The sequence below is a fragment of the Neopelma chrysocephalum genome, unplaced genomic scaffold, assembly GCF_003984885.1.
Source record: "Neopelma chrysocephalum unplaced genomic scaffold, ASM398488v2 Primary Assembly neopelma1_23, whole genome shotgun sequence".
NCBI lineage: Eukaryota > Metazoa > Chordata > Aves > Passeriformes > Pipridae > Neopelma > Neopelma chrysocephalum.
In genome coordinates, this window is record NW_020897691.1 from 19,427,867 (window position 1) to 19,445,510 (window position 17,644).

Here is a 17,644-nt window from a genome sequence, read left to right on the forward strand (position 1 = left end):
TCACAATGCATGAACATTTATACCCCTTTATCTGAGGTGAAAGTTTGATCCATAAGCTTTGAAAGAATTTTTGTCTTACTTTTTCGTAGATGTGTTGCTGTAGAAAGAATGACCAATAAGGAACACTTCACTTCTTGCTCTAAAATTATTTCAGAGATTTCTTTAGAATGTTCCAGATTGCATCGCAAGGACATGAGGGATATCTCTACTATTGTGATCTTCAGTTGAAATTCTTACATTCCTAAATCACTTTTACCTATGTGTACAGTTTAGAAAGATTAATATGAATCAGAATTGTACATAAAACTGTTTATGTAAATTAAAGGGAAAAAAAATTGTTTTCCAAGGTGGGGGACAGTAAGTAGTCTGCAGCTGATGTGATGGTTGGTACAAAGTGAAATGTAAGAGCCAGACCTGGAGCCTTGATCACTTGACAAGAAAAAAATTTCCTTTTTTTTTTTTTTTAATTGTGTTTTATTGGCCTTAGTGCTGGTCCCATTCATGATGCACATTGAAGCTCTCAGGTTAATGTAACATGTTTTCTGCTACTGTGTTGCACATGAAATCAAGAGGAAATTAGCATAAATTTTCCACCCAGTGTATTTCCATTAATTACTTTTTTTTTTTAAAGAACTGTTGGGCTCCTGTTTCAAGAAATAAGATGAGTTTGGCCTGTCCCATGCTCCAGATATGCAGAGAGCTCCTGAGAGCTGGGAGCCTCTGTAGACTGGCTGCAGTGGTAGTACTGGCAGGGCCACCAACTTTAGGGAATTCATTTAGTGTTACTACTCCCTTTGATCTCAAGGATGCACTGCCAGCATTTAAAACTCAACTTTCAATCTTGTTTGAGCTTGCACTTAAGGGATGACTGCTCATTTCATAACTTTAGCACTTTTCTTTCAGCGTTGCTGTTCATGTTCTGAATAGAAGCAGCATAAATATCTTGAATACTGTTTAGCTCCTTTTAAAAATTGTAACCCCATAGTATGCTTCCTGATGATGCTGCCAGGTGGGTTGGACTAGCTGATGTTTTTTTCTTGTGATTGGTGTTAGTCTGGTACTTCAAATGCTACGTGCATAAAACAATTTTACTGGAAACTTAAAAGGAGAAGTATTTTTAATTTCATTATAGAATTGGAAATGGTAGTGAATTGCAGTTTTAAAAAGTTAAGACTGCAGGGATTAAAGGAATAATCTTGATTGTTTTAAGGGGAAATACCTTCTGGGTTTAAGGAATATCTAGGTGTTTCAGTTTGATCTATTTCATTAAAGTTGTGATATTGTAACAGTTTGTGCAGCAAAACCAATTTAAAAAATCTTCTCTTCCTTGTATGATGGCCTTGCAAATCCACTTACCATAGGAAATTCCATGTTGTGTTCACAGCAGGATTGTTTGTTTGTTTGTTTTTGGGGTGCAAACTGGGAGTGCAACTTTGTGCATTCTTTTATGAGATTTACTTGGATAATAAAAATTAATATTTTAGGAACTAAAAGAAATTTTCAGTAAGTTCTTGTCAGCTAAAAATGTTATTTTCCATGCAATGACTGAACAGTTGCCAAACAATGTAGTATTTGAATTTTTTAGAATAGGGAAAATTGATTTTAATTATGCTTTTTATAAAAATCACTTGTTCCAGTAGCAGCGTACATCCTGATTGAAGCAATTTAAGTAATTTCTACTCTTAAATTTAAGTGCATTTAGGTTGTGGTTGATACAGCTGTTTTCATGTGCATATCTATTTTCAAGAGGAAAGATTATGGATTGTTGACACTTACATAACAGAAAAGAAACCACAATGACTTTTTGAAGTTTAAATTGAGAAATAAATGGATTGGTTTTTTCTTTTTTTTCTTTCTTTTTTTTTGCTTTAGTAAGTTCATAATAATCAGACTTTCAGAGATGGGCAAATAAGCAGAAACATTTTTCCTGTGGCTGGGAATGTTATGTTTCTGCCTTATTACAGAATCAGAATCACAGGATATGCTGAGGTGGAAGGGATCAACAAGGATCATCAAGTCCAACTCCTGGCCCTGCATAGGACCATCCCCAAGAGTCACACCACGTGCCTGAGGGTATCATCCAAACACTTCTTGAACTCCGTCAGGCTTGGTGCTGTGACCACTTCCCTGGGGAGCCTGTTCCAGTGCCCAACCACCCTCTGGGTGAAGAAACTTTTTCTACTATCCCACCTAAACCTCCCCTGACACAACTTCAGGTCATTCTCTTGGTTTCTGTCACTGGTCCCCAAAGAGAAGAGATCAGTGCCTGCCCCTCCTCTTCCCCTCACAAAGAAGTTGTAACTGCAATGAGGTCTCCCCTCAGTCTCCTCTTCTCCAGGTTCTGAACAGACCAAGTGACCTCAGCTACTCCTCATACGGCTTCCCCTCAAGGCCCTTCACCATCTTTGTTGCCCTCCTTTGGATGCTTTCTAACAGCTTAATATCTTTCTTATATTATGGTGCCCAAAACTGCACACAATATTCAAGGTGAGGCCGCACCAGTGCAGAGCAGAGCGGGACAATCCCCTCCCTCGACCGGCTGGTGATGCTTTGCCTGATGCCCCCCAGGACACAGTTGGCCCTCCTGGCTGCCAGGGCAGTACTGACTCGTATTCAGCTTGCCATTGACTAGGACCCCCAGGTCCCTTTCTGTGGCACTGCTTTTCAGTATCTCCTTCCCTACTCTGTATGTACATACAGGATTGCCCCATCCCAGGTGCAGAATTCAGCACTTTCCCTTGTTAAACTTCATATGGTTGGTGATTGCCCAGTCCTCTGATTTGTCAAGGTCTCTCTGCAGGGCCTCCCTGCCTTTGATGGAGTCAACAGCTCCTCCGATTTTTGTGTCATCTGCAAACTTGCTTAGTATCCCCTTTTGTTTTATTCCTTGGAATAACATTTGCAATATGAAAAAACGCCTAAGTGAAAGTGTGAGTGGAGATAGCGCATTTATAATTTCCATTACAAACTTGTTCAGTGTATTTACCGATATATATAAAAACATTGACTGCCTGGGTTCAGAGAAAAGAGTGTGAGAATAAAGGTTTAGGATTGAAAGAATTGATTCCCAGGCATAAACTGATGTTGCTGGTAAAGAAGGGAAGACAGGGAAAGCTTTCTCTATGTGTAGCTCTATAGCTTAATGTTGAGGAATTTCTTACACCTTAATGGAGACATGATTAAAAGTTGAATAGTGGAGTAGTGTTTTGTTAGCAATAATTCTGCTCTATGAGTTTCTAAAAGGTCGAAATGCTGACAGGAGCTTTACCTTTGCTCAGAACCCCATGGCTACATCTGTGCTGTGAATAAAAAGGGGCAGGACACAGGTCTTGAGGTCTGTCAATGGGATATTGTGATTAGCCTGTGCCAAGAGCAGCATGTGCATCAGGTAAGGATCTTCCTCCTGCAGACAGTGGATAGCCCAGAGCTGATTCCCAAGAACTGTGTCCAAATACTACCTAGGATGAAAGTGATATTAGAGGATGGGGCTTGGGACTTTTTTCCAAGGTGCAGATTCAGAGAGATTTTTGTTAAGCTGAGGCTGTGGTGTTGTAGGGTTTCTGCATTCTGGCTGGTTTCGTAGCATATCCTGAGTGATTTAAGCAATAAGAGAGGTTATTAGAGCTGATCTGAAGACCACCTCAGCTCCCAAAGCAGCCTCGGAGGACAAAATGGCAAAGCAGGCTTTATCATACCTTAAATCTATTTGTTTCTTTTCATCAATTTTCTCCAGTTTTCTGGGCTGTAAGTGTCAACACCCTTGCCAGCCTGTCTCTGTCCAAAAGGTATCATGAGAAGTGCGTGACAGCTGCTCCATAATTTGGAGTACCGTAAAGAGACTTATTGTGTGTATATATAGAATTGTAGAATGGCTTGGGTTGGAAGGGACCTTTAAAGACCATCTACTTCCACCCCCCCACCATGGTCAGGGACACCTTCCACTAGACCAGGTTACTCAAAGCCCCATCCAATCTGGCCTTGAACACTTCCAGTGATGGAGCATCCGCAACTTCTCTGGACAACCTGTTCCAGTGTTTTGCCACTCTCATTGTAAAAGATGTTTTCCTTGCATCCAATCTAGACCTGCCCTCTTTCAGTTTTGAAGTGTTGCCCCTTGCCCTTGTAAAAAGTCTCTCTCCATCTTTCTTTATAGGCCTCCCTTTATATATTGAAAGGTTGCAATAAGGCCTTCTCAGAGCCTTTCTCTTCAGGCTGAACAACCCCAACACTTTCATGTGGGGTTACTGCACAGTGGCAGAAAAGTATTACAGCTTCAAAAAACCAATCTCCTGATGCTTCAGGAACAATTCGATATTTTCCTAGCTATGATAGCTCTTTTTGAGCTTATTAGCTAGTGATCTGGGGGAGTAGAGATGCTGGACCTTTGAATGTGCAGATGTGTATTCCATTTGGGGGGTGAGTGGTTGAGTAGAGGAGGTAGTAAAAAGAGTCTAGAGTCTCTGCTGAGCAATAGCAAGTTTCTAGGTAAGGCAAAACAATACTGTTAATTGGCTTTTCTGTCATGCTTTATTCCTACTCATTGTCTTCTTAAAGGATTGCTTTGTTTAGATTCAGCTATTTTCTACCTGTTACATGATTCTCAAAGGACAGAACCACAGATAACAAGCTCACTGTTATTAAACTTTTGTTCTCTTTGGCTATTTTACTGTCGACTTTCTCATTTGATCTCTTCTGAACTGTCTAGGAAACTTTAAGTTCATTGAAGGCATTGAAAGGACTTGTACTCTTTGTCTCAGCATCCCAGCCAGCCAGCTCTCCGAGTCTGTCACTACTGTTTTTCTTGTCCCCGAGGCTAACTGATAGTGAGGCATATTAGTAGTGTTTCTTTACATTGCTCCCAGATTCTCATGGTTGAAGTTTACTTTGAGTTGATCGGTTTTGCATGGTTTCAACTAAGTCATGGAAGCTATTTGCTATCCCGAGAGACAGCTAACTCCTCCTAACCCTTTCTGGAGTCTGCAAGACAGTACTTAGTCATTTATGAACTACATAGTGATAGCTGATGTGTCTCCTATTCTTAATTCTTTTTAGTTATGCACAGTCATGTGCAAAGGAGGAATAAACTGTCAGGTTTTATGTATTTCTAGCACTCTGCTGCACTGTCAAAAGCACAGAAGACAAACTTCTTGAAAGCACTCAAGAAGGAGAACACAGCATGCTCTTGTTACAGAAAGAAATGTGATGAACAGAGCTTTTTAGTAAATACCACCTACACTGGCCTTTATGCAAAACTGGAGTCAGCAGAACAGAATGAATAAGATCTAATCTCCCACCTTGTCCTGCCATGCCAGTCCCACGTGCCTACGCAAATATTCTGGCCCTGCTGAAAACCACCCCTAACTCAAGTTTCTGTAGCCAGCCTGTGATCTCAAAGCAAGGACTCCTCTGTTGGTGTTTCAGAAAAAAATAGTTGTGTGAATGTTGTTCTGTGTTTTGAGATGATGGGTCACCCTGGAGGGTTGAAAATTGATCCTAAAAAATGTGTTCCCTTTTGCTGTCTGAAGCCATACTGTCCCAGATTGTCACTGTACCATTAGCTGATTAACTTGCTCTTGGCAGGTCAGATGTTGGTTCTGCTATGCTAAATTAATAAATCTTGGCTAATTTCCACCTTTTCTTACTAACTAGGGTGAACAGGATGACATTGTCTCCATTACAGGCCAATTTAAGTGAATCAAATAATTTCTTCCTAGCAAAAGCAATGTTCTCAGAACACTTATACTTTTTCTTAATTATAATTTCAGAGACAATGAGCAGAGACTGTGTACAAGAGATCAGATTACAATGGTGTTCTGAAGCTTCAAAATGTAGCTTTTTAGTTTTGGGGCCCTGAACTTCAGCTGCTTCATGATTTCACATTTTGCCTCACAGCCATGGCAGCTGTAATTCTTTTTGTGATAATTGATGTCATCTGAGACCCCTGGTGGCCTAGTGGTTAGCGTGCAGGACTTTCACTGCTGCGACCACGGGTTCAAATCCCGGTCTCCTGGCCTGATGGAGGTCGTTAGCCCTGTGTGGCCATCCATCTATGAGAAGGACACTCTAAACAAACCTACGTCCTGAGGACCTCACTGCCATTGTCCAAGCTTGCTTGGCCCCGGCAGATGAACCTTAGGATTAAAGGGTGGGCTCAGTTCAGCGCAGGCTGTGTCTCACCTAAAAAATCCATTGCGCAGGCTGGAAAGGTAAAAGACCTTTCCCCAAATCTTCGTTCACGAAGATGGGCCATTAATTGATGTCATCTAATCGTGTACACTCTTTTGTGACATTAAAACTAAAATCTCAAGAATTGATAATACTGAATTTTTCTAAATGACTGAACACATCCAGCTTCAGCTGAAGCCAGTAAAGAATCTGAATGCTGTTTGTTCTCTACGATGGTGACATTTGATTTTTTTAGTAATGTCCCAACAGCAAGCACTTTGCTTTTTATAAAGTCAGTGGGAAAAACACTCTAATGCAGCAAAGGATGTGGATGGATAAGTAGTGTGGAATATTGTGCAATTGCAGTCACTTGCAGTTAATAGGAATTCAGAAATGTAAAGAGCACAGCGTGCATGACTGTCTCTTGTATTTATCTTGTGAAGCAAAGACGCTGGCCTCTGCTGGAGCCTTGTCAGCATTGCATGTGACAGCACTGATGAGAAACTATGTCCACCTGTATGTAACCTTTTTGTAACTATCTGTCACCTTCTAGGGAACACTCGTCTGCACTTTCTGGTTCTGGTGACAGGCTGTACGTCAGTGGGAAAAATCCTGGACACTGAAGTTTATAAAATTACTGGAACAGATTTCTGTCCTCTCCAGGAAGAAACTAAGGAAGATGAGCGTGTTACTGCCTTGAAGAAAATACTGAACTCTGGGATGTTCTATTTCTCATGGCCTAATGCAGGCTCAAACTTTGACCTGACTCTGCGGGCTCAGAAGCAGGGTGATAACGACTATGAATCTGGTAACTCGTTCTTCTGGTTAGTACTGCATGTTACACCAGAGTTTTGTGTGGTCCCCACCTGTATCTTACTGGTCAGACACTCTCAGAGGGAAATGAACGTGCATTTCAGGTGCACCTTCTTTTATTTCATTGACATGTCATTTTAGAGGGCACGTGGCCTTAGTGAATTCATGGTAAACCTGGGTAAAACAAGTAACTTCTGTTAATTAAAATACTCTGATAGTGAAAAACAATTATAAAATGACAATTTACGCTTCAAAGAAGGAAACACAAGATGTATTGCTCACATTATAGAAACGCGTCTCTATATGTCATTAATAGTTTCCCCTTCAATTCTTTCTAATAATTTACTTTAAAGTCATCTAATAGAAACATGCACCTGACCTTTTCATAAATCCCTTTCCATAAATCTGTGCTGAAGTATCTTCTCTTTCTGAAAAGCTCATGTGTTTAAAGTCTGTAGCTTAATGTTTCAGTAATATGCCCTGGTTTTTATGTTGCAAACATCAATATTAATATGTTTACAGTTCAGTGCAAGTGTATGTTGCACGAAAGGAAAGTCCTGTGATACACTGTTCTGTGCTTTTTACTTTCTTGTGCCTTTAAAGCACAGAAAAAGTATTTCTTATTGTGGTAAGTATTGGTTGAGGGGAAAGGAAAAAACAGTGCTGGGTTTTGTCTTTCCTAGGTGGGTTTGCGATTGATGTAATTTGGTTTGTTTGCTTTACAAGCTTTGGCAGAATGCTTGAATTTCTATATCCTTTTTTTTTTCATTTCTTTTTAAACAAAAAGATAGTCGCACGGGAGGCACAGCTGTAATGGAAATAAATGAGGGTTTGATGTAGGTGGAAAATAACTGGCAGGGTTAAATGTGGGTGTGCTGCTAGAATGTACAATAAGTCATGTGGCCCAAAGTAGGTGAATATTAAAGAAGTAAAAAAGTTCTTAATGAATGATAAATTAACATGAGAGAGCAGTTCAGTTAGGCTAAATAATCTTTCTAGCTATGATGTGATTTTTGCCTGGTAACATCTAGTGTTTTGAATTTAACTCCAAAGAGAGAAATGTAATATTTGCTTTCAACTATGATAATTATGCATCCATCTCAAAAATCTCAGCAAGCATGACAAGTCAGACACATGGCAGAAATGAGCTCATCATGTTCCAATGATGAGCCTCCTAAGTTGGAAATATCCCTTAACAAAGAAACAACCTTTGAAGTAACTTTTTTCCCTGTGCTGTCTTTTGAAACTTTTCCTCTTGGAAGATAAGTATATTTGAACTTTCCTTCTTTGCTGCTTCTGGTTAATTTAGATGTAGCCTTTGAAGAGGTTCCATTCTCCTATGTATTTTAGAACAGGGATGAATGGTGACAACATCACATTTAGGGCAAAAAGATTTTCAAAGAAAATTTATCTTGAGGTAATTAGGTGACATGGGAAATTTGAGACCAAACAATAGATTCTTGAGAAAAGTAAACAATGAGAAAAATAGTAACACAATGAAAAGTGTCAGAGGACTTTAGTTATAAGCAATACAAACTGCTTGTTAAATGAAGTGCAACAAAAAAAATTCTACTGGAATTTGTCTGAGTGAGGACTTCCTTTGTAAATAGAACTAGGAGAAACAGGTGAAAGAAAGAGCAATAATTGTTTTAGAGCTGCTTTTTCAGTTACATATTTGGATTAAAAATGTAAGAATGTCTTGCACCTTTTTCAGACAAATGGTGTACTTTAGAAGAACGATTCTTCAGAGGCTTTGCTAGGTGTAATAACTCTTGTACAGATCTGCTGTTGAGAAATAAATTATCATAAATGGGATTTTCTTGGCCCTCTTATGTGACTAAAGGCACATTTTGAAAAGTGAGATGAGGAAAAACATCATAATAGAAGAGACTAGTCACTGTTAACCAGGCATGATAGGTTTTTTGAGTTGTTGATCTTAAAATAAATTGAAGGTTAGAACAGACGTTCCTCTTAATTTTAGTAGCACTTTTTGCAGTATCTCTTTTGACTTCCAATTTCTGCTTGGAAATTTTTGTCTGAAAATCCCAGTGGATTTTGAACTGGTTCTTCATCCTGTAGTGAGTGCTAAGGTCCAGGCAGTAATGTTCAAAAAAATAATTAGCTTGACAGTGGTGTAATTTTTAAAAAAAGTTAAAATACAGGTACAAGATGTAAAGGCAGCACCTTGGTGGTAGTTGTGGTGTTAAAATTTGCCATGTTCAGTTCACTGTAGCAATTCACAAGGGTTTCTACCTGATATTTCTTGGTTTTGGATAAAGGAAAGATACAACAAAAAAGGGGTCACAAAGCATTAATTGATTCAATTAGTAATTGTTGGCAGGTGGCACCCATGCCTGTCTGTTTATTTTATTCAGTAATGTGTCTGTTTGTTGTTGAACCTTTCAGGAACCAGCTACTGCATGTGCCCTTCAAACCCTACCAGGTGAACTGCTCTGACTGGTTGCTGAAAGTGATCTGTGGTGTAGTGGACATTCGCACTGTTTATGCCTCCCACAAGAAGGCAAAAGCCTGCCTCATCTCTCGCATCAGCTGTGAGCGAGCTGGTGTCCGATTCCACGTTCGAGGAGTCAATGATGATGGACATGTGTCTAACTTTGTTGAGACAGAGCAGGTAAGTGGATGTATCCAATGGCTTTGAATAATTTAGTCCACTCGTGTTTAATTGGGGCATAATTTCCAACAAGAATTAAAGAAGTTCAGCAAGTGTTTTTTCCAAGAATATTTAAAATATCACTGCATGGCAGATCTATTTATTTTTGCCCATTAAGCATTTCTTTGTGATCTGCTCTTTTTCTGTGTTTCTAACTTTTCCATTCACACAATTTTCACATACTTTTGATTTTTTCCCTGAATGTGAAAGTCTGGCCATTTGATACTGTAGTGAAATATAGACATGAGGTTTTAAACTATTCAGTAAGCTGTCCAGCAAAGGTGCTGTGTTTGCTGGAAAATCATCTTTGGCTAGTAAAGTTCACTGTCAAATCATCTTTTGCTATTAAAGAAAATGTAGAAAAAATAGCATCATCTCAGAGTCGGGCAAATTCCAGTTCAACTCGTTTTGGAAGAGAGTGCTTTATATTCCCCTTTGATTTGTGGGGGATTCTCTCCAGTGAGAGGTGGTATGACAGTTTTATACATATATGGTAAAAGCTGATGCTGAGACAAAATATGTGTGTGAAATGCATTCAGCAGGCTCCCTTGATTGGCACTGCCAAACAAAATAACAGAGTCAGTTGGTTTTATTACACATGGTTTAGCTTGCTACCTTGAAAGTCAGTAAAAAGCGTTGGACCCTGAAGAATCTGAAACCTTCGGTGCCAGCTGAAATGAGTGCTTAGTTATTCATTTACAATCACCTTTTTCTTTTTGAACAGAAGTAGTAATTACTAGCAGGCAGAACCATCATACCGAAATGGATGACTTTATAAACAGAATAGAAAAATGGCTGGTAGTTTTCAACAAAGGATAAGGATTTGCTCCTAAAATTTGGTTGTTTTCAGCATCTTCTGGGCAGACCTACACAACTGCATATGTAGCATAGATTGTTTTATATGTGTATATATGTGTCTGTATATCTAGGTGCATGTACAGTGAAAGTAGATTGCTTATGTGATGCTCATAATGGGAGCATGACACAGTGAGTATAATGTAGATACTTAAGCTGTATCATTGCTTGTTCCAGAAGAGTTAAAGCTGTGTCATTGCAGGACTGTGCCTCATGGCTGAGGATGGCATCCCCTCTCGGATGTGCCCATACTTCATCACTACTAGTATTTCCTCATGGCAGTGCGTGAATGTAGCAGCTCACACCTGGTGTGGTCCTTTTTGTTATCCTGCTGCATGAGACAGGTAGCAATGTTTGGATACTTTCCAAATTTCCTCTAAGATGTTCCCTTTATGTTGCACCTTTAACCTCTTCACCTGGTTCTGCCTAAAGGCACATGTACAGCTACCCTATGTTTGACAGTGCTTTGTTCCTCAGGAGAATGCCTGGAGGAGTTGCAGACTGGTATTTCCCAGCTTGCTGTGAGGTTTGATTCCCCAGATGTGCTCAAAGCATGGACAGTGTTATATGTGTGACTTCTGCCCAGTAGTCAGAGTTCTCATGGGGATGTGGATGACATTTTGCTCATGTCCCTTGTTTTCCTGGTTTGCCTGCATTTTCAGTAAGGCTGACAACTTTCCACTTAGTGTTCCAGCTTCCAATTCTGCTTGTTGGATGCCAAACTCTTCCCCTGCAGTGCTTGGCTCTCTAATGCCAGCCTCTGAATTCTCTGGTAATAATTCTCTTCTGCACCTCTGCTCCAAACCAACTACAGGTCAAGTCCTGCAGCATCTACGTCTTTCTAGAAAGTCTGTCAGTGCATTGGGGGATGCAGATGGAACTACTTACTGAAAAGAGGAATTTTCCCCTGGAACTTGGGAACAGAAGGGAGATATGCCACTTTAAGTAATAACTTGGTACATTCTGCTGTTTTAGTTGAGTATTTTCTCATGAGCATTATTGCAGAGCATGTTACTCAGGATTTGAAGAATGTTCTCTTGCTGAAATGCAGAGGAAAGAAAATGTTAGAAAGGGTTATCAGCTTTCTTTCAGATCAGTCTCACATTGGTAGCACTGCACTTAGCAGTTGTCTAATTATGGGAAATACTTCTGCTATCCTGCTCACTATTTGGGTCAGAAGTAACTCATTCTATTTAATTATATTCCTGGAGTACATCATGTTGCAAATGATTAGCATGAAAAATAAAATGGTGTTTGCATTCTAGCAGAGAACCTGAGGCTTGGCTCCTCAAACAGTACTTGATTGCTAATGCTTCCCTTAGCTGGGGCTGGGTTGGGCACTTCATGGGAACTGCTGTGCTTTGTTTCTGTTCAGCCAGAGGCTGAAGTGCAGGACTGAAGGCTTTGGGGTGTTTTTTTCAATTGGATTGGCAAAAGTGAAAGAGTGGAATGATTTTAGAATGAAAGGCTCGAGTAGGTTCTAAGTTATAACAAGGGTTTGCAGTTCTAAAGGATTGTGTGTTTTTCTTTGGGTTTTGTTCTAGAAGTAAAGAAGGTTGCTGTTCCTACTGGTGCCAAACACTAGTTTTACCAAGCTGCATGTCCTAAGAAAGCAAAGTTGGGCTAACCACTGGGATGCCTGAGATCCAGTTCAGGCTGGCATCCCCTTGACATTAGGAAGGAAGAGTCCTAGAATAAACTCTCTCCTACTTTCATAGTAGACTACTGACTAATCTCCTATGAGGTAATATCTTGGCTGAATAACATTTTGTTTCCATTTGCTGCAGCCCGTACAGTATAATGGCATGCTGGCTATGTGCTTTCATGGATAAATAGCACCCTAGGATTCTGAAAACCCAGGACTTTTTTGCCCCTTTGTAGGAATTGCTTCTAACATTTTTCTGTTTTTAGAAGAGGGAGAAACAATTAATCTTATCTCCAGGCAGCTCTTTTATGCATAGATGGTATGTTTTGGTCTCCCACTGAGTTAGCCTTGTGGCATTTTAGCTCTGCAATGAGTCATTTTTTTGTGGGCTTACTAAACTGCTGTGACTCACAGTGTTTGAGAAGAAGAGGGGAAAAGTTAAATATCTTACTTCACTTTTGCTTAAAAAAAAAAAAAAGAAAAGCTAGTAGTAGATCTTTCAGATATTTGATCATTTGGCTTGCGTCTTTACAGAGAAAGAAGAAAACAAAAATTAGAGGAAACACTTAAGGAAAAGCAAAATGAAGGGAAAAGACGGCAATCTCTCTAATGTGTACTTCCAGATCTGCTGACAGTATTTTGTAATGGGATGGTAGCCCTTTCTATTGCAGCTTTGCAGTTAATCCTCAAGTAATTTTAAATTCAGTCTTTGTTTCTCAGCTGTAGCTTAAATGTTTCCCTTCCCCTTTTCTTCCCCTCCTAGTAATCCTTTGAAGTTGAGACTGTGTTGCATTCTTTTAATTCTTTTCTGCTGATAGCTTTGAGAAACTGGCATGCATTCTTCATTTAGTTTGTGTGCCTGTTACTGTTTACTTTTCAGCTCCTCCAGCAGTTATTCTCCACTCATGCTACACTTAAGAGTGTATCTTAGTGGGTGACTTAGAGGGAACAATTCTAATTAATCAAAGGTAAATGAATGGTTTCACTTGTTTTCCCCTTCATGGAACTATTCAGTAAAGAAAATGGAAATTGGAAACCTTGACAAAGCATTAAAAGGAAATACCATGAATTTGGATTAACCTTTCCTTTCTTCCAATTTAAGAAAAAAATGTCAGGCATGGATTAAGGAAAATGATCCCCATTTCACAATAACTCCTAGATCGTTTTGGAGAGCTTTCCAGGAGAGGAATGGATGCAGTCATGTGGTTAATTTATTTTCTGGATCAAATTAGTATGACCGCAGGCAAGGCAGAAAAAGGATTATTTTGGCAAGTATATCCTTGGATCCTGTGGTCTGAGCTAAAGGGACACACAGATTGGTATGTTTAGGCCATCTGTTGTCCATGCTCTTTGTGGGTTGTGTGGCAGAGCTGGGGATCCCAGAATAAGCCATCTGAGTATCCATTTCATCATGGACTATGTCTCTGTGTGCCCCCTGAGTCTGTAATGAATTTTGCCATTTGAAGTTTTGATTGAATGATTATTTCTTTCTCACAAAGCTGAGTGATGGAGATCAGTGAATAAATTATTCCAAGCAATGAATGGGCATGGCATGCTGGGATTAGAACCAACTGGTTGACATAGATGTTTGCTTCTTGCCCAGAAGCTTACTAGCAGTACCTGTGTGCGAAGCTTGTGTTACCAGGAAGGATCCTTGGATCACAGGGGCAAGGTCTGGCCCTATGCAACAGAAGAGAAAAATTGAAAAATGTCCTATTGAACTGTCAGTACTATCACCCTTGATACTGGAGCTGTAGAAGGAGGCCAGAAAGACAACAGGAATTGAAAGAAAAACATGGCAAATTCTAACACCGGGGTTCAGAGGACAAGCAATCTATTATTAAGGCAAAGAGGTCTTCCGCGTTGTTTGAGAATCCAGTTGCTACTATGATGTCTGATGGGACACTTCAGGAGACCTGTCTGAAAATTCATGCATCTGACTGGATTGGATTGTACTACGGGTCAGACTCTTTGAGACTAATGAGTTAGTCTTCAAGTGTTTCAAGGTTTTGATAGGAATGAAAATTCTCCCTGGGGCATGTAGGCAACAACTTGCTGTCATTTTGGATCTAAGACAAGAGATAAGACTCCACAATAGTTTTTGAAGCCCAAAGACAGAGATTTAGCAGTATACATCAATCCTAATGACAAAGCATTGTCCAAAAAGTAACTGGTTGTTGTTGAACTTTTAGAGGAAAACCAGTATGATCTTCTTGGATGTATTTCTTGTCCACGAGTTAAGGAAAACAGAGGACAGGAAAATTCTGGATACAAAGTGCTGTTTATTTTTTTTAAAAGTTTATTTTCTTAAACAACTCTTTATCTTTTGTCTAGTACCTTAAAATAAGGGAAATGGATCTGCTAGAGGAGAGGGTAATAAAGTCAAAAATAGAATGACAAAAAAGTGGGACAGATGTGCTGTAGAAAACATGATATTGTGCACAAAAAATGATCACGGCTGTGAAGAATGTGAGAAAAGAAATTTTGCACTTGTCCATGCGTAAGCGACAAAGTTGGAATCTGTTATTTATTAGTAAAATTTTAACCTGAATGTATTATCAGTGCTTTTTAAAAATTTTAACAAATAGTTAAAATTACAGTGTATATGGATATTATTTATGTCCATTTCTGATCTGAAAAGTCCTCTTAGTCTCAGTCTTTAAACCTCCTTACTTAACAAGTCTGCTAGTAGGAAGTCAGGATCAGGGGTCATGTTCCTTGGAGTGGTGAATGAAGGGTAGTGGGGTAAGATTTGCACAGTCGTAATGCTTAATGAAATGGTTACAGTCTGTTTAGGAAGGAATGACTGGCAGAAAAGTAATTTTACTAAGTCTCCCACTCATTAAAAAAATACTAGGTCTTTTTCCAATTCAGTGGCAGCTTGGAAGAAAATAATGTTGAATTCTTCTGGGTCATGAGAGTGAGGTGAAAGGATTGCAAAAATCCAGAGAATTGCTCCAGAGAACAGAATGATGAGCCCTGTAAGTGAACAGAAAAAAAAAAAAGGTGCTAAGTGGAGTACTTTCTTATGAATGACTGTGTTGGAGAGGCTGATTTCTAAAAGCTACGTGGCAATATGCATAAAAATGTCAGTGTCTTTAAAATGCTCTGTCGTCATATGGGGGTCCATATTGTATTAGACCTCAGCTCGACAGAGGATCCCCCAACCCATTGCCTAAAGATTTAGGCATCCTGTTTAGCTCACAGGAATGATCCCCAAGTAGTTTGAATATTTTGGTGTTTGTTCATTTCTCCGAATGGACAGGTTGATAGAGAAGAAAACAGAAGAGGTAATGGGTCAAAACCAGTGAACAGAAAATGTGAGTGATAGTAGCAACAAACATCTGTTAACTCACTAATAGGTGGAAATAGAGCATCTGTTAATGCAGAAAGGCAGAAATGTTTGGTCAGTATTTTTCTGTGGGGGGAAGCCCCACAATTAAAGTTTGAGGTAGTGCAAAAGTGAGGCCATGTTCCATGGGAGCAGTGGAGCTGGTTAGATGGTTTCCATGGACACGGCCTTGGGTTGCAGGGAGTACAAGGTTAAGACGGTTTGATAATGTGCAGGTGCTTGGATTCCTGGGTGTTGTTGTGGGAATATGTTTGTGTTGTGTGTGAAGTTGGAAAACTCAATAAAGGCTGCCTGCTGCACTGAGCAGGCAGACATCTCGTCTCACTATCCTTGTGTGTCTTGTGTGTCTTGTGCGTCTTTCTTCCCCCACTGGACCAGGCCTCAAGACAAAATACCCTGCGACATTTTTCTTCTATATTTGGCATGAAGAAGGTTATATATTCATAATCTGTAACTGATTAAATACTTTCCATTTAAACTGTAGCTCAAGAAGATGTCAAACTGCAGGTATTAGATTGGAATTATTATCTGTTAATCAGTGGGTTTAGAGAATTTGCAGCTGGATATCTAGAAGACCTGGTCGAAGAGATACTTGAGCTATCAGTTTTGCAGTTAGGTATGGAAACAAGGACATTCCAGAAGATTGTAAAGAAAACTGATCCTCTGTAGCAAGCTGTTTGAGTGGACAAATTGTACTTCAGGTAAAGCTTTTTCTGTATTTGTCATCATTAGATGATTCCTTTCAACTCATTCACTGCTAAGGTGATGATTGTTGTCAAATTTTTAAGTGAGCCAGTCCTGAATCTTTTTTGCATAGATTCAGGACCTGATCTTCATTTAATATTAGTCAGGATAATGCTGGGACTGTCTATTAATTTGTAGTGCTATTAATTTGCTTTACGTTGGAATGAGCTCTTCTGGGCCCATGACTGTGAGTGAAAAGATGATTCAGTGTCTAGAAGTCATTGGCTCATTTTGGCACGACCTGTCTCAGGGAGAATGTGATAAAGCGGAAGAAGGTGGGTCTGCTTATTCCTCTTGTAGTGCAGCTGCAGGAGGCACGAACTCTTCTGAGCATAAAAATGCAAAGAAAAGGTGCACCAATGTGTTGCCATCGTAATTAGCTCCTGCACTCAGGTACCAGCAATGTTCAGAAAACTTTAATGGGAGAGCACGTTAGAGCCACATTACTCAAAATGCGAGACAGGTCTTTCAAGAAAGCCTCTCTGAGTACTCCCCTCTCTTGCAAGAGATTGTGCTGGGATGCAATGCAACAGAGAAAGGGTTCTTAGTTTGTTGGTGAGAGGTTAAAAAAATCAAAACATAATCAAAATCAAATCTGGGCTGGCTATCATTCCAACACTGACATTGTGGCCATAACAAAGCCACTTAAATCTTTCATCTTAGTGAAATGGAGACAGTTTTAAGTGCTCTTCAAAAAGTATGATAAATATTACTTAAATATTCTGTCAGCAGTTTTATCTAAACACTTACCTCTCTAGTGCAGCTTTACTTCTTTTCGCACATGTAGCTCTAAAAATTGTACATTGATAGTGCTTATAAAGATGAGAGGTCAAGGTCAGGCACTTTCCCTGAGCTACCCATTTGCCACATCTAGTGGCAAATTCCAAAAGGACAAACAACATTAAAGCTGTAGAGGAACCCATTTTCATGTTCTGTTCTATTTTCAGAACTACTAGCCAGCTGGCAGCAGTTGTGCTAAATGATATGATGTGGTTAGAGAGCAGCTACCTGGATAACCTGGATACTATTCCTCTGAAGGGCTGCAGAACACTCATTGTCATGCATGGGATAAAGGAGATGTGTATCGTGTATCATGTATCCCCTGTGGCAAACAGCCAGGATTCTGCTGCTAAGTATAGCCTAGGGGAGGGAGCTGGGCTTTGCACAGTTGCTCTGTGGTCACACTGAATCTGAAGATAGCACCTTTTGTGCTAGGTTAACATATAATGTAACGCTTTGATTGGGGGCTGGTGGAGAGGAAAGGGAAAAGGGGAAATCAGTTTGTACTTCGTATAGATTTGACTCAAAATCAGCTTGTTAACGGTGATCATAAGAACACATATAAAGGGAGAGTTTGAGGTCTGGTTAGGGAAGGAAATGGGGAGTTTGGAGCCTCTTG

General features: G+C 39.7%; 1 protein-coding gene across 1 annotated transcript in view; it reads left to right on the forward strand.

Moving 5' to 3' along the window:
* SYNJ2 (synaptojanin 2) overlaps nucleotides 1-17,644 on the forward strand; it is a 70,998-nt gene that overhangs the window by 15,587 nt on the left and 37,767 nt on the right. Inside the window, exons 3-4 of the mRNA XM_027689059.1 lie at nucleotides 6,719-6,989; nucleotides 9,385-9,610. Coding sequence (XP_027544860.1) covers nucleotides 6,719-6,989; nucleotides 9,385-9,610 — 497 coding nt within the window. The remainder of the gene's footprint in view (nucleotides 1-6,718; nucleotides 6,990-9,384; nucleotides 9,611-17,644) is intronic.